This window comes from Notolepis coatsorum (genome assembly GCF_963971535.1).
Source record: "Notolepis coatsorum genome assembly, chromosome: 9".
NCBI lineage: Eukaryota > Metazoa > Chordata > Actinopteri > Aulopiformes > Paralepididae > Notolepis > Notolepis coatsorum.
The window spans coordinates 25,919,988-25,947,322 of NC_140173.1; the positions used below are offsets into that span (position 1 = coordinate 25,919,988).

A 27,335-nucleotide genomic window follows, 5' to 3' on the forward strand; every position below is an offset into this window, starting at 1 on the left:
TAAACTAGTTTTAGAGTACTGTACTGTAGCTAGTAGACTGGTAAACTAGTTTTAGAGTACTGTACTGTAGCTAGTAGACTGGTAAACTAGTTTTAGAGTACTGTACTGTAGCTAGTCGACTGGTAAACTAGTTTTAGAGTACTGTATTGTAGCTAGTAGACTGGTAAACTCGTTTTAGAGTACTGTAGCTAGTAGACTGGTAAACTAGTTTTAGAGTACTGTAGCTTGTAGACTGGTAAACTAGTTTTAGAGTACTGTACTGTAGCTAGTAGACTGGTAAACTAGTTTTAGAGTACTGTGCTGTAGCTAGTAGACTGTTAAACTAGTTTTAGAGTACTGTAGCTTGTAGACTGGTAAACTAGTTTTAGAGTACTGTACTGTAGCTAGTACTGTTAACCCTTTCACAACGACACTACATAAGGTTAACCTTTCACTACCACACTACATACGGTTAACCCTTTCACAACCACACTACAAAAGGTTAACCCTTTCACTACCACACTAGTGAAAGGGTTAACCTTCTGTAGTGTGGTTGTGAAAGGGTTAAACTAGTTTTAGAGTACTGTAGTGTAGCTAGTAGACTGGTAAAACTAGTTTTAGAGTACTGTACTGTAGCTAGTAGACTGGTAAACTAGTTTTAGAGTACTGTAGTGTAGCTAGTAGACTGGTAAAACTAGTTTTAGAGTACTGTACTGTAGCTAATAGACTGGTAAACTAGTTTTAGAGTACTGTACTGTAGCTAGTAGACTGGTAAACTAGTTTTAGAGTACTGTGTGTGTGTGTGTGTGTGTGTGGTGTGTACACATGTGTGTGTGTGTGTGTGTGCATGCGTGCATGCGTGTGTGTGTACCTTGGTGAGGTAGTCATGTATGTTGAGTGTGGCCAGTTTGGTGAGGTGTCCATTGAGCCCCAGAGCCATAAGGAAGCCAGCGTATTCGTTGGCCAGTTCAGGACTCTTTGGCTTGTTGTAGGCGATCCAAGCGGAGTCCACCTTAAATGAAATAATAACATATTTAATGTTGATACATGACATTATGGCTTCGCTGATATAAATGTGTATTTATACAGTACACATACATCCTGCAAAATTCAAACAACAAAAGATTAGTCGCAGAAGGGAAATATATATCTGCACGTTGGATCAAAATATTCCACTTTTGTTACTTTAAAATGAAGTTTAAAACTGTTGAAAAAAATCATCACCTGTACTCGTGCACACACAAATACATATACACACAAACCAGGGTTCCCAGACATTGCTAAATGAAATTCAAGGACTTTCAAGTACTTTCCTAAGCACTATTTTCATTTATTTTAAAAGGGCATTTAAAAGGATACAATTCACTTTTAAATTAATTTGTTTATAGACAAAATCTGATCCAATATTTATGGCTTAAAACCAATTTCCGACAATTAGTCACACTTAAAAAAAACATAAAATTTCTTGATTCAGAACAATTTGATCATGGATGAACAAAACTTTCAATGTGAATGGTTGATTTGAATTTCAATGACTTTTTAAGCACCTTGTTACATTTTTTTGCTGTTTTGAAGGAATTCTAGACCTTGAATTTTTTTTGTCAAACATCAAGCACTTTAACCCTTTCACTGCCACACGACAGCAGGTTAACCGTTTCACTGCGACAATTCACAGAAGGTTAACCCTTTCACTGCCACACGACAGCCGGTTAACCCTTTCACTGCCACACGACAGAAGGTTAACCTTATGTCGTGATAGTAAAGGGCTAACCTTCTGTCGTGTGGCAGTGAAAGGGTTAAGCACTTCGAGGACCTTGTGCAAACCCTGACAAACACACAAACGCTGAGTGTCTGACCTGTGAAGCTGGGGCGATCTTGAGGCCAGCAGCCACTCCATTATGGAAACTGGACCAGCTGGTCATGTTGGGAGGAACATCAATATTTCCACTGTTCAGATCCACCAGAGTATTCCTGGGAGGGGCTCGGCCTGCAGAACACAGAGCATAGAGAGACCTCTTAGGAGGGAGAAACATGCATTTTGGGTGGAACGCACAAAGTCACAGCACTTTGCGAGCGTCTAGCGGCTCGGGGCTGCATTTTTGCCATTTATTTCATATAAATGGCAGAATTATCAATCCATTTGTTGCCGTTCGAACGCCACCTCACTCGACCAAATCTGTGCCTCGGTTCTCGAGTTACATGATGATATGTCAGGCGAGCGTCTTTTTACGTGCGCGCGTCAGATGACTACCCCGGCGCTCCAAAACTGTCAATCATCTGCTGATGGCGAAAATGATCAGTCAGCGTTGTAACCAATGAGTGTAGCTTTCCAATGATACCCCATGTGGGGGGTGGGGGGGGGGGGGTGGGGGGGTGCGAATACGGGATCTAGGTGAAAGTTGACAAGCGAAAACCAGAAGTGAATCACATTTGGAATGAATGGCCGTGGACGAGGAAATGGAATTCTGGAGAACTTTTTCTTTGGCACACGGTTTACCCGGATCTCTCCCAAAGATGAATTTTTATAGAATTTGGAGCTGTACTACATGAGACTTCAGGCTATGGATCCACGGTGTTTTCCAGTTTTTATATTTTTTATTGCAAGTGCTACAGAAAAATGTGAGTACACAAGTTCAAGTTCAACTCAAGTTCAGACCTATGTTACTCCATTTCATTAGCACTAAAAGTGATTTATTTTTTGCATTAGTAACTTCAGAATGTTATCTTTCAAAAGAGACCAGGCTTATGCATGTGCTATAAGGATAAAGTATAAAGCTAAGCTTTGCAAAAAAAGTATGCAGTCCTCCAATTCAAGTAAAAAAAATTTCACTCTTCTGGGTGCCTGTTAAGAGGTTAACTAATCATCATGAGTTATGCATATCAAATTGATAAAAATGTTCATCAAGTGCGAGCACCTTTGGCGACCTATTTCAGAACCACATCCCGAGACACACTGGTTCTATCCGCTTACGACTTTGGAACGCGGCATCACAGCCTTCTGTCTGGACGCAGTCCCTGCTCGGTTCAGCGTGAACAACAAAGCCGGCAGAATGGTGACAGTAAAAAGACATTGCCGGCTTGTAGACAATAACAAGGAAACAGAAACATCACTATCTTTGGGAGGTCCTAGCAAGCTCAATTTTTAAACTAGAATGAAGATGGGGGTATCATTGAGAACTAGACAACATGAAGAATTAAAGTTTTGACATTTTACACTATAGGCAAAACGACGAAATTGTGCTCTAAATCGTTTTCTGTGGTTTATTCAACATTATTTGAGTGTATATGGTCCTCATTTGGTTGAAAATCTTACAAATAGCACCTTTAATGTGAAAATCCTACAGGTAGCTTCTTTGATGTAACTTATGTAACACCTACTGTGTAAGCAGCCGTTTACCTGTGAGGTTGAGTTTGGGAACAGGCAGCGGTTCTGTCGGCACTGGATGGTAGGAGAAGAGGGTGAACAGGCCTCGACCTACTGGGAGAGCCATGGTCCTCTGGCATAGCTGGAGCAGTCTGAGAGGGAAGGAAGGGAGAGAGATAGGGAGAGGGGGGGGGCAGAGAGAGGGAGGCAGAATGTTAAAGGATAAGGATAGTAGAGGTGGGAATCACCAGAGGCCTCACGATACGATACTATCACGATACTTGAGTCACGATACGATAGTATTGCGATACTAAATATATTGCGATATGCTGAGTATTGCAATATTAATATTGTGATATATTGCGATTTATTACCTTTTTTCAACTGCAAAGTAAAACTTTGTCAACATGTTTTATCTAATAAAATAAAGTTCAGTCTGTTCATCTCTCTTCAATCATTTTTATTGCAGACCATGGTATTCTCTCAAGCAGACAGATGTAAACGCTGTAATCTGTGTTGCATGTACCTGACAAACTGAACTGTTTGTATTACAGTCATATTCCAACTTAACTGAATGCACATGTGTGTGTGTGGACTACTGTACTATTACAGGTATTGAAATGAACAATGCAAGTTCCTTATACAAAAAAAGAATAATAATAATAAATAATTAAATATCGATACTTGGAGTCCCTGTATCGATACAGTATCGCCACGCAAAGTATCGCGATACTACTACGTATCGATTTTTTCCCCCACACCTAAAGGATAGAACTCCATTGTTAGCACAATGGATAAAACAAGTCGGTTTTAGGCAGATCATGTATTTGCAGTTTTAAAATCAATCCAAATCATCTGGAGTGTGAATGTGATACGTCACCAAAAAGCCTCTACAGCATCTACAGCATCAGAAAGTACCGTCTTTAACTATGAATGAACACAACACTCCAACTTACCATCTTTAGATAATAAAGTACTCAACCTCTACTGTCTTTAACTATGAATGAACACAACACTCTAACTTACCATCTTTAGATAATAAAGTACTCAACCTCTACCGTCTTTAACTATGAATGAACACAACACTCTAACTTACCATCTTTAGATAATAAAGTACTCAGCCTCCACTGTCTTTTATGATTGAACACAACACTCATATGCATCAACATTGTGAGGTGTTTGGTAGTGGAACAGACCAGTACATTGGACTCCACTCACTTATTCTCTCTCTTCTACAGATGAAGCCCTTCAGATTCAGTTCCCTTCTGCCACTCCTCTGTCACTTTAGAACTAGCACTCAGGTGTTAATTTTCAGGGGCTGGTGGCTGGGTCTAAACGTAAACAAAGGGAGGGTACTTAACTTAAGTGCTTCCCCAGGGAGGGGGTCGGGGGCTACTGCCCTCAGACCACAAAGATAATTTTTATATGGGCAGTCTGACTTGGGGTACTGACCATATATTAGTGTTGCAATGCATGATAAATAAACAGTGAAAAAAAGCTAAGAAATCGGATGGGGCTGGGACATTTGGGACGAATAAAAATGTAAGATGAAAATCTCCCCAGCCTGTGGGAGGCAGTGGAGGTGTGAAATCTGGCCCGGTCCAGAACAATAGGAGTCACAAAAAAAAGTTTGGAGTGGAGTGGTGGAGTAGTGGTAGAGGAGCAGTAGAGGCTTGATTTTTCAGGGCTGTATCTGTATACATCTATATTCTGAGGTGTTTGGTAGTGGAACCATACAGACCAGTACATTAAGACTCTACTCACTTATTCTCTCTCTTCTATGCATCTGTATTCTGAGGTGTTTGGTAGTGGAACCATACAGACCAGTACATTAAGACTCTACTCACTTATTCTCTCTCTTCTATGCATCTGTATTCTGAGGTGTTTGGTAGTGGAACCATACAGACCAGTACATTAAGACTCTACTCACTTATTCTCTCTCTTCTATGCATCTGTATTCTGAGGTGTTTGGTAGTGGAACAGACCAGTACATTAGACTCTACTCACTTATTCTATCTCTTCTATGTATCTGTATTCTGAGGTGTTTGGTAGTGGAACAGACCAGTACATTAGACTCTACTCACTTATTCTATCTCTTCTATGTATCTGTATTCTGAGGTGTTTGGTCGTGGAACAGACCAGTACATTAGACTCTACTCACTTATTCTATCTCTTCTATGTATCTGTATTCTGAGGTGTTTGGTAGTGGAACCATACAGACCAGTACATTAAGACTCTACTCACTTGTTCTCCTTCTCCTCTATGTACTCGTGGTCCGAGACCTCTGGTAACTGGACCACACTGACCCGCACTGGTCGAGAACTCTGGAGGAGCCGGCGAGCCTCCTGGATCCTGAGGTCCTGACTCCAGATTAACCCTGTCACCTGGAGAGAAAGGAAAGGAGATGAGGAGAGACGAGGAGAGGAGAAACGAGGAGAAGAGAGGAGAGACGAGGAGTGGAAAGGAGAGACGAGGAGGTGAGAAGAGAGGAAAGGAGAGGAGAGGAGGAGAGGAGAGGAAAGGATAGGAGAAGAGAGGAAAGGAGAGGAGAAGAGAGGAAAGGAGAGGAGAGGAAAGGAGGAAAGGAGAGGGGAAGAGAGGAAAGGAGAGGGGAAGAGAGGAAAGGAGAGGAGAGACGAGACGAGGAGAGACGAGGAGAGGAGAGACGAGGAGAGAAGAGAGGAAAGGAGAGGAGACGAGGAAAGGAGAGACGAGGAGAGGAGAAGAGACGAGGAGAAAGAAAGCTAAATTTATCAAAGTGGAGCAACATGATTCATATTTGTACCAGAGAGCTGTTCTCACACCTAAAGGGAGGTAAATAACGACAGTCTTGGGAACTAAAGTGGTCACTAATAAAGCTCTGGACAAGGTCTTGCCCCGAATAACGAGTGTCGGTCAAGACTGAGAATAGTAACGAAGGGATTTAAATGATTCTGTCACCTCCTGGTTCAAATCAGACATTCCATCCTCCTCCTCGTCTGCTTCGGTGGAGGTCGGTGGTTCCAAGGACAGGCCTGGGCTCACCGACTGAGACACACACACACACACAGCAGTGTCAGTCACAGAGGAAAGTGTGTGTAGACAATGTGCAAGAGACGAGACACATTAAAACGAACATTAAAGAGGAACTACGCCCAATTTAAGAATTCCATTTCATTCCTCTGGTCTAAGACGGTGAATTCGTAGATGTTATTCCTCTGGTCTAAGACAGTGAATTCATACATGCTATTCCTCTGGTCTAAACCAGTGAATTCATACATGCTATTCCTCTGGTCTAAACCAGTGAATTCATACATGCTATTCCTCTGGTCTAAAACAGTGAATTCATACATGATATTCCTCTGATAAAAAACAGTGAATTCATACACGTTATTTATCTTGTCTAGTGCCAAAACTCAAACTTGTGATGTCATGAAGTATAAAGTCTGAAGCTGTTCCATAGACACTGAACTGGGAAACACATTATAGATGACACAGAGACCCATGGGACTGAGTTCATAGGTACATTTTATGTTTCACAACTGAGACCACTACTATTAAGATCACGTGGGTATAAAAGCACTGTTAGGTGAATTCTACACATCTGACAATATCATAATTATATATAACATCCATAATCATTTCAAATAAAATGTATTTGTAAGGCCCGACAACACACGTTAAAGGTCCCATGCATTATAAATGTCATTTTTCAGTCTCTAGCATTGTATTATAGTAATAGGAGTTCGTATCAATGTGTTTTAGGGTCTAAATACCATATTGGCGGATTGCTCCGATTCAGCCCAGCCCCTCTCGTCCTGCAGTAAATCAGGTCATTTAGATTTGAAGTCCTGAGTCACGTCATTAGGCGCACAGTGATGCGATTGGCTCTGTGGTTGGAGCTAATGCCCGCCCCCATTCTACCTAGACTAGACAGCGAGTGAAGCTGCAGGGCCGTGCGCTTTGGAGGGAGAGAGAGGAGCCGAGAGGGAGAGAAAGGAGAGAAAGGAAGAGAGAGGGAGGGAGGGAGAGAGAGGGGGCACTTGGGGGGGGGGGGGGGGGGTACCTGCCGGCCGCGCGCCACACGGGAGATTGAAAGAAAGAAAAGAAAAAAGTTGCCCCGTCTCATCAGCGAGAGCCGAGTGGGAGAGAAAGGAGAGAAAGGAAGAGAGAAGGAGGGAGGGAGAGAGAGGGGGCACTTGGGGGGGGGGGGGGACCTGCCGCACGGAGGTCCGCGCGACACACACCTCGGGAGAGTGATAGAAAGAAAAAAAGGAAGAGAGAGAGAGGGGCTATTTATGATTTTTTAATGAAGAAACTATGATTGTATTATTCCATGTGGCAAATAAAAACTCTGAACTGAACTGAACTCTCTCTCTCTTCCCCCCCCTCCCTCCCTCCCTCTACCAGTGCAGACTGTGGTCTGACTGTCACTCAAAGTGCTTATGGGCGGAGCCAGGCCATAACAGCCTGATTTCTTGAGGCTGAAAAATGATGGTTTCGAGTACTTGATTAGAAATATAAAACAATGAATTTAAAAAAAAAATAATTACAAATGTCTTCAATAGACTAACAGGAATTGTGTAAAGTTGCCCAAATAGTGCTAGGAATAGCAGTGCATAGCCCCTTTAACACTTAAAGAAAGACGTAAAGACGAGAAAAGTAGTTTCTGGGCCAAAAACAAGAAAAGTCGTTTCTGGGTCGTTATTCTTTTTTTTTGATAATTTTATTCATTATTACATGGCGTTTTCACATTCGCCGAAATGCTTGCTTGTGATTGGTCAATAGCCCCCCGACAGCGGTCATTATTTTTCAATAATGACCGCTGTTTTTTCAATAATGACCGCTGTGCGCAGCTGTTCGCAATCAAGCCCACTGACACACACTGTTTCAGTGCAATTAGACACTGCCGGTGTTCTGCTGCCGGCGATGACAGGGGGCGGAGCGACGAGCGGAGCCAGAACGCAGCCAGAACCAGTGTTGCGAGTCGATGTAAAATGAATTAGGTATATTGTTAGTAAGTTAGCCATGTAATAAGCGGGATAATGTATAGCTATACTCGGTCATTGTCGCAAAATAATTGACCTTCACTGACGTTTAAAACACCTCGCCGAAGCGGCTCGGTATTTTAAACTCCGTGTCGGTCAATTATTTTGCGACAATGACCTCGTAGCTATACATTATCCCTTACTTATCTACCCTGTTGTACCATAATTTATGGAATGAGTCTGAGGTCCCCAAGGTGCAATACCGGCCGCATCCCGCTAGATGGCGGTATCGAGCACCCTTTGCAACCTTGTATCTTTCTCTGTGGGACGGCCAAACATCTCCGGTTTCATGTTTCCTTGTCGGGCGAGGGCAGCCGTTCTGCCGGTTCCATCGAAGCACGTCAAATAACCCCGATCCATATGTTGTGGTGGATTATGCCGTGGGCCAAATGGGCATTGGATGTACCAGATGGCGATCAAACAATTGGAATATTATTTTTGGAATACTCCCGATCACAGGTAAGAATGATCCGACGTCAATTTTAGCTTGATCCTGCAATGCTTTTACACCGATCGGGCTGATAAGCGTTTTTTTTAGTGTTCAATGCGAATGCCGTTACTGACAATCGAATAATCAGAAACGACCCCCCCCCCCCCCTTTCATACATTCATGATGGAACATAATACCTATGATATAGATTTGATTGCGGGATAATAGCGTATACAGGCAAGAAATGGCAACGTCTATAGTGGAATTGACGTGTAGTGTCATGGAGAGGGACGTGTAGTGTCATGGAGAGGGACTCTGTCGGCCACCCGCCCCCTCCGGACGGGTGTCCCCCAGGGCTCGGTCCTAGGACCCCTTCTCTTCTCCCTCTACACTAAATCACTGGGTAACATTATCACGTCTCATGGCTTCTCATATCATTGTTATGCCGATGATACTCAACTCTTCCTCTCCTTCCCTCCCTCAGATATCCACGTCTCTGAGCGGATCTCGGCCTGTCTGTCCGACATCTCCGCCTGGATGACGACCAACCACCTCAAACTGAACCTAAGCAAAACTGAATTGCTCCACCTGCCGGCCAAATCCTCCCCCCTGACCGACCTCTCCATCACAGTCGAGAATGCAGCTGTGACCGCGTCCCCGACCGCCAAGAACCTTGGTGTTGTCCTCGACGACCAGTTGAACTTCTCTGCTCACATCGCAGCGACAACCAGAACCTGCAGATTCCTCCTGAGCAACGTCAGAAGGATACGCCCATTCCTGACAAAAGAAGCCACCCAACTCCTCGTCCAATCAACAGTCATCTCCCGCCTCGACTACTGCAACGCACTGCTAGCTGGCCTCCCGGCCACTGCCACCAAGCCTCTTCAACTCATTCAAAACGCAGCGGCCCGCCTGATCTCAAACCTACCGAAGTCGGCCCATGTCACCCCACTTCTTAGGGACCTGCACTGGCTCCCCATTGCTGCACGTATCCGCTTCAAGGCCCTCGACCTAGCATACCGTGCGGCAAAGGGAACCGCTCCCGCCTACCTCCGGTCAATGGTCTCTAACTACACACCCTCAAGACCCCTACGCTCTGCATCTTCTGGCCGCCTCAGATCTACTCCTATCCAAGCTCCCGGAGGGTCATCAAAGAGAAGCCGCCTATTCTCAGTCCCAGTTAGGACAGCCGAATCCCGTCCAATCTTTCGGCGTCGACTAAAGACTCACTTCTTCAACCATTATCTGAAATGATAAAAAAAAAAAAATATCTAACCCCGACTAACCTTACTGTCATGCACTTGTCCTAATAAACTAACCTACACTGTAACACGCAACACTTTGATGAACATTGTTACTCAGCTGATAGAGTTATACCCTTCTTGCTGTCTTGTCGCACAGAACTTGTAAGTCGCTTTGGATAAAAGCGTCAGCTAAATGACTAAATGTAAATGTAAATGTAAATGTGTAGGGCTCTAACTCAGCATTTCATGAATTACCCTAGACCGCTCTAAAAGCATACTTATATTCACCACGGTATAACACGGGAACGTATGGATGGAATTTTTTTTATTCTTTTTCACATATTGGACGATAGATACGAGATGTCAAATGGGCCATAGTATTGTATCCATAGCTATAATATAGAATATATTTATAGCTCTACAAACTAGTTGACCGTTCCCTATCTATCTAGTGGTGGCCTCGCTACAGACGGCTTCGTCTATTAGCTGGCACTCAAAGTGTTAATGTCCCCATGGGTCGGACATGTCTTCTTTAAACAAGTGAAGAAGAAACATCACAATAAATCAAGAACAAAACAAAAACACCATAAAGTCAAACATTTTTATAATAAATGCAACACTTCCCAGACATACCCCACGCGAAGGTAAGGAAAAACTCACTAAAACCTAGCAATAGGAAAAAATGCACCACAGGCAACCCTTAGAAGGGCCGTTCAAGGGGGGATCTCCCTTCTTAGATGTCGGTGATAGTAGTGTTGCAATAAAACAGGTGAAACAGTTGGTAAGCATGCACTCATATGTGTAATGAAACACATAAGTGCATGCAATAGCAACTGAACATTTTGAAAGCTTCAAAATAGAGCTGATGGCGGATCTATTAGAGGCATGAGGCGGCGCAGAGAGGGTTGCATCCTCCCGGTCATCATCACGGGACGTCCAACACTCCGGTCATCACTACGAGACAGCCACTCACATGCCTTTATAATGTACATGTCTTGTCTGTGATGTTAAAGAGTGAACTGTCGCTCTCTCTAAGGTTAACAGGGATACATGGCGGTGTTTGCAGGGATAAAACTATATTAAATATCATAGCTATGGATATAAAACTATTAGTGATGCACCGATGTGAAAATTGTGGCCGATACCGATAACCGATATTAATATTGCTGTTCTGGCCGATACCGATATTTACCGATGTCGATATCTCTGTATAGAAAACACTTTATGATAATCAAATAAAGAGCTATTTTCCAAAACGCATTTTTATTTTATTTTTACCTTTGTAACTTATTTTCAGAAACGACAGATATTTTGAAACTATTTAAGGCCAAAACATGTAATAAAAAAAAAAAAAAAAAAAAGGGAATTTAAATAAGACAATAATAATTTACATTTTTTTTTTTATATCTGCGCTATCTTGATATCGGACCGATACCGATGTGTAAAAAAACTGCCATATCGGCCGATATTATATCGGCGGCCGATATATCGTGCATCACTAAAAACGATTGCCCATTTGACATCGAGTATCTATCGTTCAATTTGTGAAAAAGAAAAAAAATTCATTCATACATTCCCGTTTTATACCGTGGTGAATATGAGTATAGTTTTAGAGTAATTATGTCTAATCCCAGGAAACGCCGCTATGCAGCGTTTAGTGCATTTCACTAGAAACCGTGACATTCCTCGCCTGGATCAAAAATCAATCTGAAATCAACGCTATATTGATCCTCTACGATCCTCTGATCTAGGTCTCCTCTCCATCCCTTGCACCAGGTTACGGACTTTTGGGGACAGAGCCTTCAGCGTGGCGTCCGCTACCCTCTGGAACTCCCCCCCCGAAATCCGCAACGCCCCAACCCTGGACACCTTCAAATCTGCTCTAAAAACACACCTCTTCACCAAGGCTTTTCCCCATCAGTTAGTTTAGATTAGGTCCATTATCCCTTACCTTCCCTCATACCCCCCTTTTCCCCCTATTTCCCTAGCCCTATTTTTTGTCCTGATTGTGAAGCGACCTTGGGTTCTATGAAAGGCGCTATATAAATTTGATCTATTATTATTATTATATTATCGGTATTATGTTTCATCATGAATGCATGAAAGGGTTGAGGGTTTTCTATGCTTCGATCGTCACCAACAGAATACGGTACACACACATACGTCCGGATCACGGGGAAGGGATTCTTCGATCAACGCACGATTGATACCATATAGCCCTTACCTTGACTAGGATGAGCTCCAAAAAGAATATTCCAATTATCTGATCGCCATTCCAAGTATTGATGTCGATCGTGTTGCCAACATAATCCACCAAAGAACATGAACCGGGAGTGCTTGATTATCCTCAATCCATGTGTTATAACCGCTCGCCATGCCCGACTAGGAAAACCCGGACCGGACTTTTTAGATCGACGTACAGCCCAAGCCAGACTCATTCCCAATGATAACACAGGCTCCCTCGATGGATTATGAATGGGAATATCGAATAAAAGAAATAACGATAGAAAGCCCGACTTTTCTCGGGTTTGGCGCCCAAGCGATGGCGAGTTAACCCGACTTATCTCGGGTCTGGCGTCCAATGTGTTAAGATGCATCCTGAAGATGAAAGCAGGGTTCCCACAGACATTGCAAAATTGTATTCAATGACTTTTAAGTACTTTTCCAAGCACTATTTTTCATTTTCAAGGATGTCACTTGAACGATACAATTCACTTTTAAATGCTGTTTTTTTTTAAACCATCTTCTTGGCCTGCCTGTCTGTACAATTAAAGTCCAAACTGGTCCGTCTGATGCAGACTGCATGGAAGATCATAGGGGTGAAAGATCACCCATCCCTGCAGTCTATTTTTGAACAGGCTACTCAAAGGCAAGCCAATAGAAAAGTCTCGGACCCCTCCCATGTCTTACATGCAGAGTATGAGCTACTGCCCTCTGGGAGGAGGTTTAGAGTTCCACGCTCTAGACCAGTGGTTCTCAACTGGTCTAGCCTCGGGACCCAACATTTTCCTTAGTCATTAAGTCGCGACCCAAATTTTTGAACGACTATGATTTATTTAAAAAAAGAATTGCAGTAATACACAATCTTTCATGCACTGTTAAAAACATGAAATAAACACAAAAAAGTGCAACAAAAGTGCAACTAGGGCTAAAAACCCAATGAAATAAAATAAGTAAGGGATAATGTATAGCTACAAGGTCATTGTCGCAAAATAATTGACCGACACAGAGTTTAGAATACTGAGGCGCCTCGCCGAGGTGTTCTAAACGTCAGTGAAGGTCAATTATTTTGCGACAATGACCGAGTATAGCTATACATTATCCCGCTTATTACATGGCTAACTTACTAACAATATACCTAATTCATTTTACACCATCGACAAGACGAGATCAAATGCAGACGCAGTCAACATTGTCGTAGCAGATTGTTTTTTTATCACTTCATTTCCGTTTTCTAGCATTTTGAAAAGCACTCGTTTTCATGGAAAAATTAAGACATTCCATGATTCCTTTACTGGAATATTCTAGAACGTTGTCATTTTTCGGCCTATTTATGTATAGTTTTCAAATAAACGCTAGATTATCGATAGTATATGTGTACACATGCACGCTCTGGCCGCAAGCTGAAAATCGATTCTCCTATTTCCTGACCGCTCGCACAGTCAATCAGCCATATCACATAATCACATAAAAGCTTATATCTCCGTGAAAACGAGTCTGATTATCCTAAGACTGGTAACATCAGATGGTATCCAAATGGATTATTCCAATTCCTGATTGCCATTAGAAAAAATCGATCCTTTTATTGATTCACTGTGTATACTGTAAAAACATAGTAAGTAAGTAAAATTAAAATGTGGAGTCAGGGATTTTTTTTCTCATTCATTTTCATTGAGTTCAATCCAAAAGGGTGAATTACCATCTGGGAGACGCTTTTTTCACATCTGAGCGCCTGGAGTGGCTGAATTTCCAATGGTAGACTCGGTTGATGAAATATGATTTCAGATCGCTAATTAAAAAAAAAGTAGAAAATACGAGAATTCTCGTGAGTGGGCATTAAACCCGCAGGGGGTAAACCCGAGAAAACTCGGGTTGGGCAATCAAAGTGTTAACATCCCAGGGAACTAATGGGATAACTGGGGATGTTGTTTGCTCCTGACAAGAGTCTCAAAGTCTGGGGTGATGGTAGACAAAGCAACTCTGAGGTTGTGCTCAATGTCCAATCTGTTCCTCTGCTGTCTTCAGCTGGACCAGAGCTGAGAAGCCACTTTCACAAAGATAGCTAGTGCAACAAAAACATTTTATAAAAAAATACAAATAAAAAAAATATATTATTTTTTTTTTACACGCACACATCGACCCACTCAAAATGGCCCTGCGACCCACTTTTGGGTCGCGACCCACCAGTTGAGAAACACTGCTCTAGACTAAATAGGTTTAAAAACTCCTTTATTCCGATCTCAGTTAAACTTTTAAATAGTGCCAGATAAAGGGCAACTATCGAATAACTGATATTTGGTTGTTATATTATCGATATTCGATAACCGATATTTGGGTATACTATTCTAATGTGGTGTTGCCAGACATCCTGCTGTGCAGGTACTTTACTGTATCTTTTATATTGTGTATCTCCTCTGTTTGGAGTCAGTTGTGTTGTGTCATGTTTGTATGTATGTGTCTGTGGCTGTAGTGGGTGTAAGCCCAAGACAAATTTCCCAGCTGATGGGACAATAAAGTGACTCTTGACCAGCGGTTCTCAACAGGGGTTCCGCGGCACACAGGGGTTCCGCGGAGAGCTGTCAGGGGTTCCGCGAGATGCCTGGCAATGTTCTTTAAAAATATAGAATGACAACAGTCTTATTTTGAAAATCCTATAGCGGGTCTCATTTATGCCCACGCGCAGCTCCAGCTATAATAACTAGGCTCCGAAAGCTAGCAACATTAAGGTCATTATGATACTCTTATTTTGAAAATCCGTGGTGTCGTGACTCATATCCGCTCCAGCACACAGACAATAGGATGCATCTCCACACAGCAGTAGCGTTCTGCTGTCTCAGTAGTAGCAGTAGCGTCTGTCTGGAACGCGGACATTGCAACAGACTCAGAGCAAGGATAGTGTTTTCGCGACCCAAAACAAATCCCTGCTGTTTTATTCCGCAACGGGTCAAATGCATATAACATGCTTTGCAATCCTTGCCATTCCTTTATCACCACGTCGTGTTTAAGACCGGAATTAATGCCCCGTTAGCATTAGCTAACAACAAGCTAAAGCCCTGTTCAGAGTGACAGAGAACAGCAGAGTGGGGACTTGGAAGGGGGGGGCATTCTCCCTCTGTGTGAGTGCGTTTGAAAAGATATGATGAAGTCAGACGAGTATATTATATTGATAGTCAATGTACTGAGGGTGGACAGACAGATGATGTTGATATTTAAACAAAAAATACAATACATAATAAATGTATGCATGATCATGCAACATAAAACAATTGCAACTAAATAACACAAATACAATAGGCACATTTGTGACTGTTACAAATATAACACGTTTTATACTTGTGCTACAAGATTTTGGCCTGTGCTACAAAACTATCAACCTCTGTAGCACCAGTGCTATGTGCAAAAAAAGTTAACTACAGCCCTGCAACTATTTAACTAAACAAAATAGTCTATCTAGTGCTTCATGTGTATACAATAATTGCCTAATCTAATAACATGAACTAAAAAAGAAATCGATCACACGTTTCGTAAAGTTATTATAGAAACTTCACCAACTTAACGTCCGCGGCAGGCGTCATTACTTTTACCAACAGATTTTCCAACGCATTTCCAGAGCAGTCGCATTCGTGTGACATCACGGGTCCTATGTCCGTTATCAAGGAAATGCAAATCGGCTATCGCAATCGTCGTCGTGATAATAATCACTAAATGCATTCAGTGCTGGATCTAATCAAATGGATTTATCGAGACACGTTATGGAAAGTTCAAGACCGGACCACACAGCTTCTGAAAAGTGCTAATTACACGCTTCCGACGGCGATGGTCTACTTGCAGAACAAGTGAGTGTATCAGCCGCTGTGTTATGATTATTATGATAAAAAATGTAAATGAATGAATGAATGAAAACTGTATTTAACAGATAAACAGTAAAAGGCACTCTGCAGGGATGTGATGTCATAATCAATCGTCACCTCACTAGAATAATATTTCCAACGTGAACCGCAAAGCTGAATTTTCACACAAAATGGACACGTTTTTTTAACTCGTCCATCGAAACAGGTTACAGTTACCAATACCAATTCAGTACCTTCCAGTACCAATTCGACCGCTGAGATTGCCCCAGTCAAACAGTGCAGCTGCAATGTTGTGTTCTCATGCTAAACCAGACTGTTATTATGTTGTGTTCTCATGCTAAACCAGACTGTTATCATGTTGTGTTCTCATGCTAAACCAGACTGTTATCATGTTGTGTTCTCATGCTAAACCAGACTGTTATCATGTTGTGTTCTCATGCTAAACCAGACTGTTATCATGTTGTGTTCTCATGCTAAACCAGACTGTTATCATGTTGTGTGATCCTTTTCTGTATTTAAAAAAAAATACATGATTTTCTGTTTGAGAAATGGTCACACTATTGCTATATTTATTTATACATTTAGACCTGAAACGCCTGCTAATAATGCATTATATAGCCTGCATATACACACAAATGTGTTTCCCGGTTTCAATGGGTTAAATAAACGTTATTTTGAAAGCAAGCACTTTTGTCATCATTGTAGCAAAAAAGACAGGACCGGAAAAGTCTTTATCGTATGTAGGGGTTCCCTGGGATATTTTATTGGACACAGGGGTGCCTTGGCAGCAGAAAGGTTGAGAACCCCTGCTCTTGACTCTCTTGACTAGAGCAAGCTAGAGCATCACACGCAAAGAAATGAGGAAAAGCAGTTGGAGAACGCGAGACAGCAACTAGTCAGATTTAATTAAACAGAACAAAAAATTCTTGATTCAGAACAATTTGATCATGGATGAACAAAACATTCAATGCGAATGGTTGATTAGAATTTCAAGGACTTTTTAAGCACCTCGTATTTTTTTTTGCTGTTTTCAAGGAATTCCAGGCCTTGACATTTTTAGTCAAGCACTTTAAGCACTTCAAGGACCTTGTGTGAACCCTGTGAAAGTGATTAGGTGTTGAACATGTTACAAGGTCATGTTAGAGAATATAATGGAATGCCTCTCAGCAAAACCACACTGCATAATCACAACTGTTGAATAATTTCTGTTGAGGCAGAAGTCCCCACACACACACACACACTCACAGTGTTGCCCTTGGCCAATGTCATCTTGTGGGCTTGTTTGGTCAGGTCCTGTCGCCCAATCAACAGGCAGACCTCCTCTGACCAATCGGAGCAGGGTTGCTCCCGACAACGGTAGATGGCTTCTCTGATTGGCAGAGCCACTCCAAAGGGGACAGACTCCAGGTCCTTCAGGGTGAAACCTGGGTGATTTGAGAGAAGGGGGAGAAGGTGATGGTACCGGCGCCGGTTACACCTTAGTTTCGTTTTCGGTTTCTCCAGATCGCAACGCAACGGTAGCCAAGTGAGACATACGTTTGCAACCCGAGTACGTTCGTTTTGTCATATGAGCACAGTGATGTAGTACACTGCCAAAGCAGTAGGTGGCAGTAGGTGGCGAACATGAAGGCAATTTTCAACCAATCAGAACTTTAATGTGCCAATACACTTCCTGCAAAGAAAATGTCAACAAGCGGGCGCCGCCAATGCAGAACTTCTTTTTAAGCAAAGTGTAATAAAAGTGCAATAAACAAAACGGATACATTCACTGTGTGTTCTGCCTCTCGTTTGTTGATGAGACAAAACTAACATCAACACAAGTGACCACCAAGAGCGGATAGTTTAGTCTCAAAAAGGATCGGCGGGGGGATTGTTAGCTGCATGCTAACGTGGATGGAATATGCCATTATAACAGTATAGCATTGTGGCTAGAAACTAACGTTAGCGCACACGCTAGTTAGCCAGCACCAAACTGATGATATCGGGAGCTATCAGTAGCTAGATAACATTAGAGACAACGCTGTGTGTATTAAACAAAGGTGAATAGATGGCTGGGCCATTTGTTTAATGCTTGTTAAAGATTGAAAGAGGAGCTCTGAGCTAACAGGGTCTGATAGCTAACGTTAGCCAGCTGCGCATGCAATCGGTAATGCTAGCAGAATGAATGGATGTAAACTTTATTTAACATATGGGTACAATACAATACGGCTCAATACAAACAATTGTTAAGGGAATGCAGACTGTTGTAGCTTGGACTGGGGTCCTTATAACAATAACTTGACAACACATGGTAGCTGCAGCTATTTGGGACAGCTCTGCTGTCACCGGAAGGGCACGCAGATGGTATCTACTGCGCATGGGCGTTTTCGCAACAACGGCTCCGTGAAGGCTACACGACTGTTGTCGGCGAGTTTTGGCGCTGCTCAAAAACGGAAAACGCGTTTCAGTAGGGCCACAACGTATCCGCCAAAAAACGCATCTCTGTGTAAAAGGGACATGAAACGTATTCAAACGTATTCAAAAAACGACCACAAAAACACTAGTCTAACATGGGCCTAAAAGCTTTCCGAATCAAAGCTCTGTGGAATTTGTTCTGTATTCTGAGGTGTTTGGTAGTGGAACCATACAGACCAGTACATTAGACTCTACTCACTTATTCTATCTCTCTTCTATGCATCTGTGTTATGAGGTGTTTGGTAGTGGAACCATGCAGACCAGTACATTAGACTCTACTCACTTATTCTATCTCTCTTCTATGCATCTGTGTTATGAGGTGTTTGGTAGTGGAACCATACAGACCAGTACATTAGACTCCACTCACCTATTCTGTCTCTCTTTTTGTATTGTACAATATTTGGAATACCAGGTCAAAAATTACAAAAAAGGTGTCTTACAAACCTTTATGAGTAATTGAAAACGCTTTTGTTGTCAATAATCAAATGTATTAAAATATAGAGCTACTCCACATCCTTTCCGCCCTTGGTATAGGTCGAGGGGAAGCACTTTAAGCGTATACAGGGAGAGGAGCTATATATTTGTTTTACTTTCTTTATTAATATCATTATTTATTTTTCTGTTACCGTTACCATGTATTTTGCTTTGTGTGTGTGTGTGTGTATATTGTTCTGTGTGGATCCCAGGAAGACTAGCCGTGTTACCATGTGTAACAGGTAATGGGGATCCTAATAAACAAAATAACTAAACTAAAGTGAAAGTAAAAAATAGTAGCCGCATAGATTATTTGAAAACTTATGTGCAGCCAGGAGCAGTAACCAACTCCATCGACCTGGAAAAACACAACTCACTCATGTGTGATTCAAATTCACATGATTATGGCCAAAGTCAGATAATAGAAATGGGTTTAGGTTGAAAATAAGCGGACAGATCCTTTTGTTCAGATTAACTTTTTTCAGATACTGGGTCTCTGCAATTCAAGGGCATAACACAGACAGGCACGGCCTACTCCATTAATCTACGTCTATTCTATCCATGCTGCATCTCGATCAGCATGCGGTCTGAACACACACACTTGGTTCAGTGTGGACGACCCAAAGCTGGCAGATTGTGGGGAAAAAGACAATCCATAATGCCACAAAGTCTGTGTGAAAATGGCTACTGACGGATGACAGCTAATCCAAAGGGGGAGTGGTTATGGGTGGACTTAAGCGCTAGTACCTGACTGCCAAGGTGTTGAAAACTTTAGAACACTACTGTTCTGAAGGTCCAGATTAACACTGAAAGTCTGCGTTTATTATTATTTGTATAACTTGTATATTGTTTATATATATAAGATATATATCTTTACGCCATCTGTTTGCATAATAGTATTCTTCGCTCGCCTCATTGGGTCCCACCCTTGACGTTGTAGGCGCCAGAGACGAGCCCCCTAGACCTGTTTTCTAGACATGTTCAGACAAGTTCGGACAAGCCCAGAGCAGGCGCATTGATTCGGTACAGGTAAATCGGCTGAGCCCCATAGGGATCAGTTTGAGTATATATATTGTAGATGGTGCAAGCAGCCGCGCGGCAGTAACATAACAGGAGAAGTAGCAGAGCGAGAGCGTGATACGTCCGGTACAGTTGTACACAGACCTACAAGCAGTGTATCGTTACAGAGAGCTAATGGCTACTTAGATACGACTATAATATTGTAGAGCCATTATTGGCGCAGTATAGTGACTTGTGTAAGCGAAGTAACGTGGAGAAACGTATAGTTAAACCCAGAGGCGTTTGGATATAACTACTCATTGGAGACCGTCTGCGGGTTAGCTTCCAGTACAAACGAAGCTAGCTAGCTACCATCTATGCCAACGGGCCTTTGGATTAATAGCTATTAACCCTGCCATCGGGCGCTAGGATTACAAGGACCGGTTCCGTACGAGACCCCTTTTCTTCCAGCGACGACAGGATTATCCGACCGGTCTACAGTTCCTCCGGAGCTTGGAGCTCCAGAGGGAAACCATCGTCTCCAGCTACCATTTGCTTTTCCCAGTATCGCCTCGTTTCTTCTCACTCCCTGCAGAGCTCCGGTCGAGTATCCGTAACCTAGGAACTATTCATTACCGCTGACTTTGATACCCTGACATTCTATTATTAAAGGAGAACCGTGATAATTAATATGTATGTTGCTATGACTATTAAAATACTGTAAACTTGGTATCCTTGTCCCCGCGCCGTCAATTGAGTGTCCGCCATTTTGTCTAACTATACTGTCTGGCTATTAATATTCTTTAGTAGTGGTTTAATCTAAACAATCTTTAATACAGTCCGGGTTGTGTAGCCCCTTAGCTACAATTGGTCCTTCGAGCCGGAGGGTATCAGTAATAATAATCATATTAGTAATAATATGGCCAGCGGCGGACACTCTCCAATCGGCTCTCCCCCATTAGAGCGCCCTAGGCGCCAGCATCAGCCCCCTCCCCACTTGGAGAACTACGCTGTAGATCTACCTCCTAGCTTATCTACGAGGACGTTAAGCAAGGATAACATTAGTAGCTCAAGTATGCCCAACCTTATCGACCTGTCAACCCCAGGGGTAGAGACCCAAGCTAGTTTAAGTGAAACTGACTTAGCTCACGGGGGGGGACAAGCGGGACATGACTTGACTATGCCCATAGAACACCACGCCCCCGAGATGGACCTCGGAGCGCAAGAAGGTAAAGAATGCGCCCCCGAGATGGACCTCGGAGCGCACCAGAGTAAAGAGCACCGCGCCCCCGAGATGGACCTCGGAGTGCGGGAGAAGACAAAGTACAGCGCCCCCGAAATGGACCTCGGAGTGCGTAAGGAGACCAGGTCACCGCCAAGCCCTGCCAACTCCAAATCACCATCATCAGCGTCATCCCCAAGCGAGGCCGACCAGAGGCTAGCGCAAGTCCTGATCGCCACGCTAACCGCTTCAGCGGAAAGAGACCGCCTCCAGGGTGAGCGTGACCGCCTCCAGGCGCAACAAGAAAGTGAGCGTGAACATTCCAGAGTGGAAGAGAGACGCCTCCAGGCGCAACGAGAGAGTGAGCGCGAACATCTCAGACTGGAAGAGTCGCCTCCAGGCTGACGCCGCGATACATCTCAGACTGGAAGAGAGGCGCCTCCAGGCTCAAGAAACCATGGAGCGAGACCGCGCAAATGCGCAGCGCGAGGCAGAACGAGACCGCCTACAAGCACAAATGATGGAGCAAGCGCTCCAGAGGGTGACGCCCCACTCTTCCACCCGGAGCTCCCGGAGATCATCACGACACGGGTCAAGGGCACCTTCCCCTCCCCGACAAACCTACACGGGACCCCGCCTAAGGGAAGAACCTGCTTACGTTGCAGAGCAGCTAGCCGAACGACTACAAAGCCTAACGGAGGACGAGGGAGGACAGAAAGCCCACCCGCACTACCCCATCTCAGACCAGGAGGCTCAACGCAGCCCCGGTCTCAGTCCCGACACGCTGCGTTATGAACCCCCAACACGTCCCAGTGGGGAGTTCGAGCAACAGACGGCACCAAGGAATAGTGCCTGGAAACCCAGCCCCTGGTTCCCGCCCAGCACGAACCAACGACCCAACGTACAGGGAGACTCGCCACGGATGCCTCTCCCCCCACGTGCGTCAGTGTCGCAGCCATCCATGGCGCACTACATTGGGACACCCACATTCCCAGACTTCACAAGAGAAGACCGAGTGCAGTATACCGAGCTGCGTATGTGCCTAGAGACAATTATGTCCGGAGTACAGGACGAGTCATACAAGTATGCCATTCTCCTTAAGCACCTCAAGGTAACTAGAGCGCACAACATAGCGCTGGCATACTCCAATTCACAAACTCCCTATTCTGACGCCCTGGTTGCCCTCGACGCACGTTACGGACGTACATGGGACTATGTCATTCAGGAGATACGTGAGATTGAACGTCTCCCCCCGGCTAGAGACAACCGAGCTCTGGACGACCTATCCGTCAAGGTACAGTCCCTAGTAGGGATGCTCGGGTCCCAACGAGACCAGGGGATGTACGAGTTGTACGCCAACTCCAACGTGGAGCGTATATTGGAGAAGCTCCCCCCATTCCGCCAAGAACGTTTTCGGCGGCAACGAAACTACCGTGACCCGAATGGCCCAGAACAGTCACTCCTGGACCTTGCTGACTTCCTAGCCAGGGAGGTTAGCAGCCTAAGAATTGACACCTTCGCATGGGGTGGCTCGAACATTAAAGAGGGACCTGGTGATGCACCAGGCCGAGTCGGCATCACGGCAGACGAGTCACAACTCCCCCGCCAAGGAGAAATGGAAGATTGCCTGTCAATACTGCGACAGTGAACACTGGCTGTCACAGTGCGACGCATTCAAGAGACTGACCACAGCCGAAGTAAGTCAGTGGATTAAAGATAACCGCCGCTGCGCGCGCGGCCACATGGCAGCAGAATGCCGCCTTAAGAAGAAGTGTGGCAAGTGTGACGGCACTCACCTCGAAGCACTGCATGAGAGCAACAAGCGCCCACCAGGAGACCAAAGTAGGCCCATCACAGTGATGTACCAGGCCGAGTCGGTGTCAAAACAGAAGAGTCACAACCCCCCCGCAAAAGAGGAATGGAAAATGGAGGTTCCAGAATTCAAGATCACATGTTATTACTGCCACGGCGGACACTGGCTGTCACAGTGCGACGTATACAAAAAACTGACCCCCGCCGAAATGGATCAGTGGATTAAGGCTGACCCCAAGGACGCCACTTACCGTGAATCACTGCGCGAGGCCCCCAAGCGAAGATTAGCTCTACAAAGCAACTCGGGAACAGAAGTGCTCCACATCGACCCCGCAAATAGTGGGAGCCCCAGAGTGCTCCTCAAGCTAGTACGAGTACTCCTCAGCCACGGAGACAAGGTACTCGACACCTACGCCGTCCTCGACGACGGGTCGGAGAAAACACTCCTCCTCGCCTCCGCCGCGACCCAGTTGGACCTGCGGAGACCAGAGGAGACCATGACCCTCCGTACCATTCGTCAAGATTTACAGACAATCAAAGGTGAAAACGTCTCGTTCACCATTGCAGCGATCGACCACCCTGAGAAGCGGTACAGCATCAACAAGGCGCTCATGAGCTACGACATAGGTTTGTCATGCTACAGCTGATGGAGAAGTACGACCACCTACGCCAACTGCCCATACCGCTCATCAGCGGAGCTACACCGACCCTACTCATTGGCTCCGACCACGTGGACCTCATTGTCCCAATCAAGGTGGCCCACATCGGACCCAAAGGATGCCCAGCCGCGGTTAAGACCCGACTGGGGTGGACGCTCCAGGGCCCCCTCTACGGACCTGCCAGCCAACCAACGTCCACACGCTGCCTTTACACCAAGGTGAGCGACACAGACAACACTCTTACAGCACGTTGAGAGGCTATGGACACTAGACGCGCTGCCATTCAAGACCGAACGCAAGATGGTTCGGCCCAAAGAGGACAAGTATGCCATCGCTCTACTAGAGAGAGTCGAGGTCGACGGAGTGTTCAGATACGCAACCCCACTCTTGAGGCGGGACGGGATGCCCACTCGGCATGTGTCTAAGGGAGCGACGCACCACTGCCTACAGAGCGTATCCACGCCAGAAGAAGCAGAGAGCATCTTAATGAAGCTACGGGCTTCGTTAGCCAACGGTGGAGCATCTTATTGGATCCATGACTCCAGTGGGAAATGATAGGAAGATGACCATCCTTAGTGGATGGGGCATAGGGAGGGGATTGGAGAGTGGGTATAGGAGGGTTAATAATAGGACGGGTGGGTTAGGGTTTAGAGTAGAAGGAGGGGGGGTTGTAACTGGGGTGGTATTTTTCTGTGTTTTATGTACTGTTGTCTTATATGTGTATAATTGTTCCTCCTCTGAACTCCTGGGATTGACCGCCTGGGCCCGCCTGGATCAGCGCCTCTGTACTCAGCCTGGCTGCACTGGTATGTTCTCTACGCATTTAGACAAATTCGACCATGGCTAAATTGAATATTTTAATTTGGAACGCAGGGGGTCTTAACGCCCCACACAAGCGTGCCAGTGTCCTTTGGTTATTGAAGAGAAGAAATATTGACATTGCTCTCCTTAGTGAGACGCATTTATTGGTGGGTGATGTGTCAAGTAGGCTTGGGCTGTATGACGGTATTAAGGTAGACCAGGGTATTTAGAAATACCTACGGTATTGATTTTCAATACCGTCCGTCACCGTCAAAATCACAGATGCGCTTCAGTTTCTATAACAGTGAAACGGAGTTTTGAGTGTAGTGCACACACGCGCCAGCAGAGGGCGAGACCACTCTAGTGGAGCGAGTGGGTCACAACGGTGTTCACGTTTTACGGTAATGTTGCGACAGTGCTGTGAAAATACCGTAAAGCGTTGTGACGAGAGCAGTGTTGTTGTGGAGCAATCGGTCTCTTATTATATGTGAACTAAAGAGTACAAGGTTTACACAACAGCCCCCACCCGCCTTTTTATTGTATTTGTACCGTCCTGTACTATCCGCTGTCAGCTGTTTATCTCTCTCTGTGAGCTACTGAGCTTGAATAACTAGCGTTAGCTCACGTTAAGTAGCGTTAGCGCTGCGGCTAATCTTAGATTACCCTGAACTAAATCAATGACTAGGTTATAAAGCATTCGAGTAGTTTTCACTGCACATAGAAGTAGCCAAACAACGGGAGCATTTCGGGAGCATATGACCAAAACCCAGGCAATTTCTAGCCCTTAAGGAATCAAATAGTCTGCCATGGCTATAGGCTAGATGCTAACGCTAAAACGGTGCGGGCTTCTACCGGTGCGGGACTACCATTCTGAGAGCTGACGATGATTTGTTTACTTGGTAACACGTAACCCCCCCCGCTGATGAAAATGAAAGTCATACCGTCAAATACCGTGCACCGGGGTATTATAACATAAAGGTTTGCCGGTTTGAAAATAAGGATACCGCCCAAGCCTAGTGTCAAGGCTAGCAAATCGACAATATCACGTTATCTCCTCATCCTCAGCCGATGATAAGACGAAAGGAGTCGTCATAGTTACAAGACGTAACCTTGATATCAAAGTCCTGGATGTGTGGTCGGACACGGAGGGAAGGAGTACTATAGCAAAAGTTGAGTTCTCTCATAGGAAGATGGCAATAATAGCATTGTATGCCCCTAACACATTTGATTCAGCGTTCTATAATACAATCACGAAGAATATGTTGGAACTTACTGGATACGCTCTCATTGTGGGTGGTGATTTTAATGCGTGCTGGGATGCGGAGATGGATAGGTCCGGGTCCTCTGAAACAAGCGACCAACAACGGTCCTCTAAGGCCCTCAGGATGTGGGCCCAGGACACTGGGCTCACAGACCTATGGCGAATATCCAATCCCACCCTCAAGGATTACTCTCACCTGTCAGCCAGACACAAAACCTTCTCTCGAATAGACTATGCATTCGCGTCCCCTAATATGTTTGATAGTTTCGACGTCTCATTGGTTCCCCTGGCTCTCTCGGACCACAAGGGGATTTTCCTTGTGGCAACCTTTGGCAGGCTCTCCACGAGAGCTCCCAGGTGGCGTTTTAACTCAACCTTATTAAAGAACGATGATTTCTGTTCTGAGTTCAGGAGTAAACTAGCTGAATTCTTGCAGATCAATGTTGGCACGGTCGATGACCCCAGGGTCCTATGGAACGCATTGAAAGGATTTATCAGGGGTCATGTCACACTTTTCGCCTCCAATTTGCGTAAATCCCGGTCAAAAAAACTAGAAGGACTGGAAACATTATATGCGGACCTATACGCATCTTTGCAAACTAACTATAGTGAACGACTAAACACACAACGTAAGATAGTCAAGAAAGAAATAAACTCCATACTTAAACAACAGTCTGAGTTCTTGATACATAGGACAAGGCAAAATTACTACTTTCACGGCTCCAGGCCTAGCCATCTATTGGCAATGAAAATACGCTCGAATGATCATTTCTCGGATATCCCCTCGATCAAGACGCGACAGGGTACAGTCACTACTGACTCGAAAAAGATCAACGACACTTTTAAAGAGTTTTACTCGACGACTCTAAATTTGAATCGTTCATTGGCGGGCTTGAGATACCCCACATTTCTAAGGAAGAGGCTAAAGAACTGGGGAAACCGATCACTCTTATGGAACTAAGGGAGACGATTGCTGAAATGCAGAGGGGTAAGGCACCAGGCTGGGATGGTATTCCACCCGAGGTGTATTTAGCTTTCTGGGACCAACTGGGTCCATTGATGCTCGATATGATCAATTACGCTATCGAACAAGGGGAGTTCTCAAGAGATGTCAACATGGCGTTGATTTCTTTACTTCTCAAGAAGGACAAAGATCCCAATGATTGTGGTAGCTATAGGCCCTTGAGTCTTCTCGGGGCCGATTTAAAAGTGTTTGCCAAGGTGCTGGCCCGCCGCCTGCAGAGATTTATGACGGTATTGGTACACTGCGATCAAACTGGTTTTATCCCGGGGCGCCTGGCAGCAGATAATCTTAGGAGGCTGTTGCATGTAGTCGATAACAGTAAAGACAATACAGCTCCGTCCACAGTTCTGTCTTTGGATGCCATGAAGGCGTTTGACAGACTAGAATGGTCATACCTGTGGAAGGTACTTGAGGTCATGGGTCTTGGAAAGAATTTTATTCATATGATTAAAGTCCTGTATGCCTCGCCGTCGGCAATGATACTGACAGGCAAAAACTGTTCCACACTTTTCCC

At 44.5% G+C, this 27,335-nt stretch overlaps 1 protein-coding gene across 1 annotated transcript in view; it reads right to left on the reverse strand.

The window, feature by feature from the left end:
- anapc1 (anaphase promoting complex subunit 1) overlaps positions 1-27,335 on the reverse strand; it is a 252,373-nt gene that overhangs the window by 112,628 nt on the left and 112,410 nt on the right. Inside the window, exons 28-33 of the mRNA XM_084321811.1 lie at positions 17,361-17,539; positions 6,284-6,370; positions 5,588-5,727; positions 3,377-3,495; positions 1,836-1,966; positions 851-991 (exon numbers count right to left, since the gene is read on the reverse strand). Coding sequence (XP_084177937.1) covers positions 851-991; positions 1,836-1,966; positions 3,377-3,495; positions 5,588-5,727; positions 6,284-6,370; positions 17,361-17,539 — 797 coding nt within the window. The remainder of the gene's footprint in view (positions 1-850; positions 992-1,835; positions 1,967-3,376; positions 3,496-5,587; positions 5,728-6,283; positions 6,371-17,360; positions 17,540-27,335) is intronic.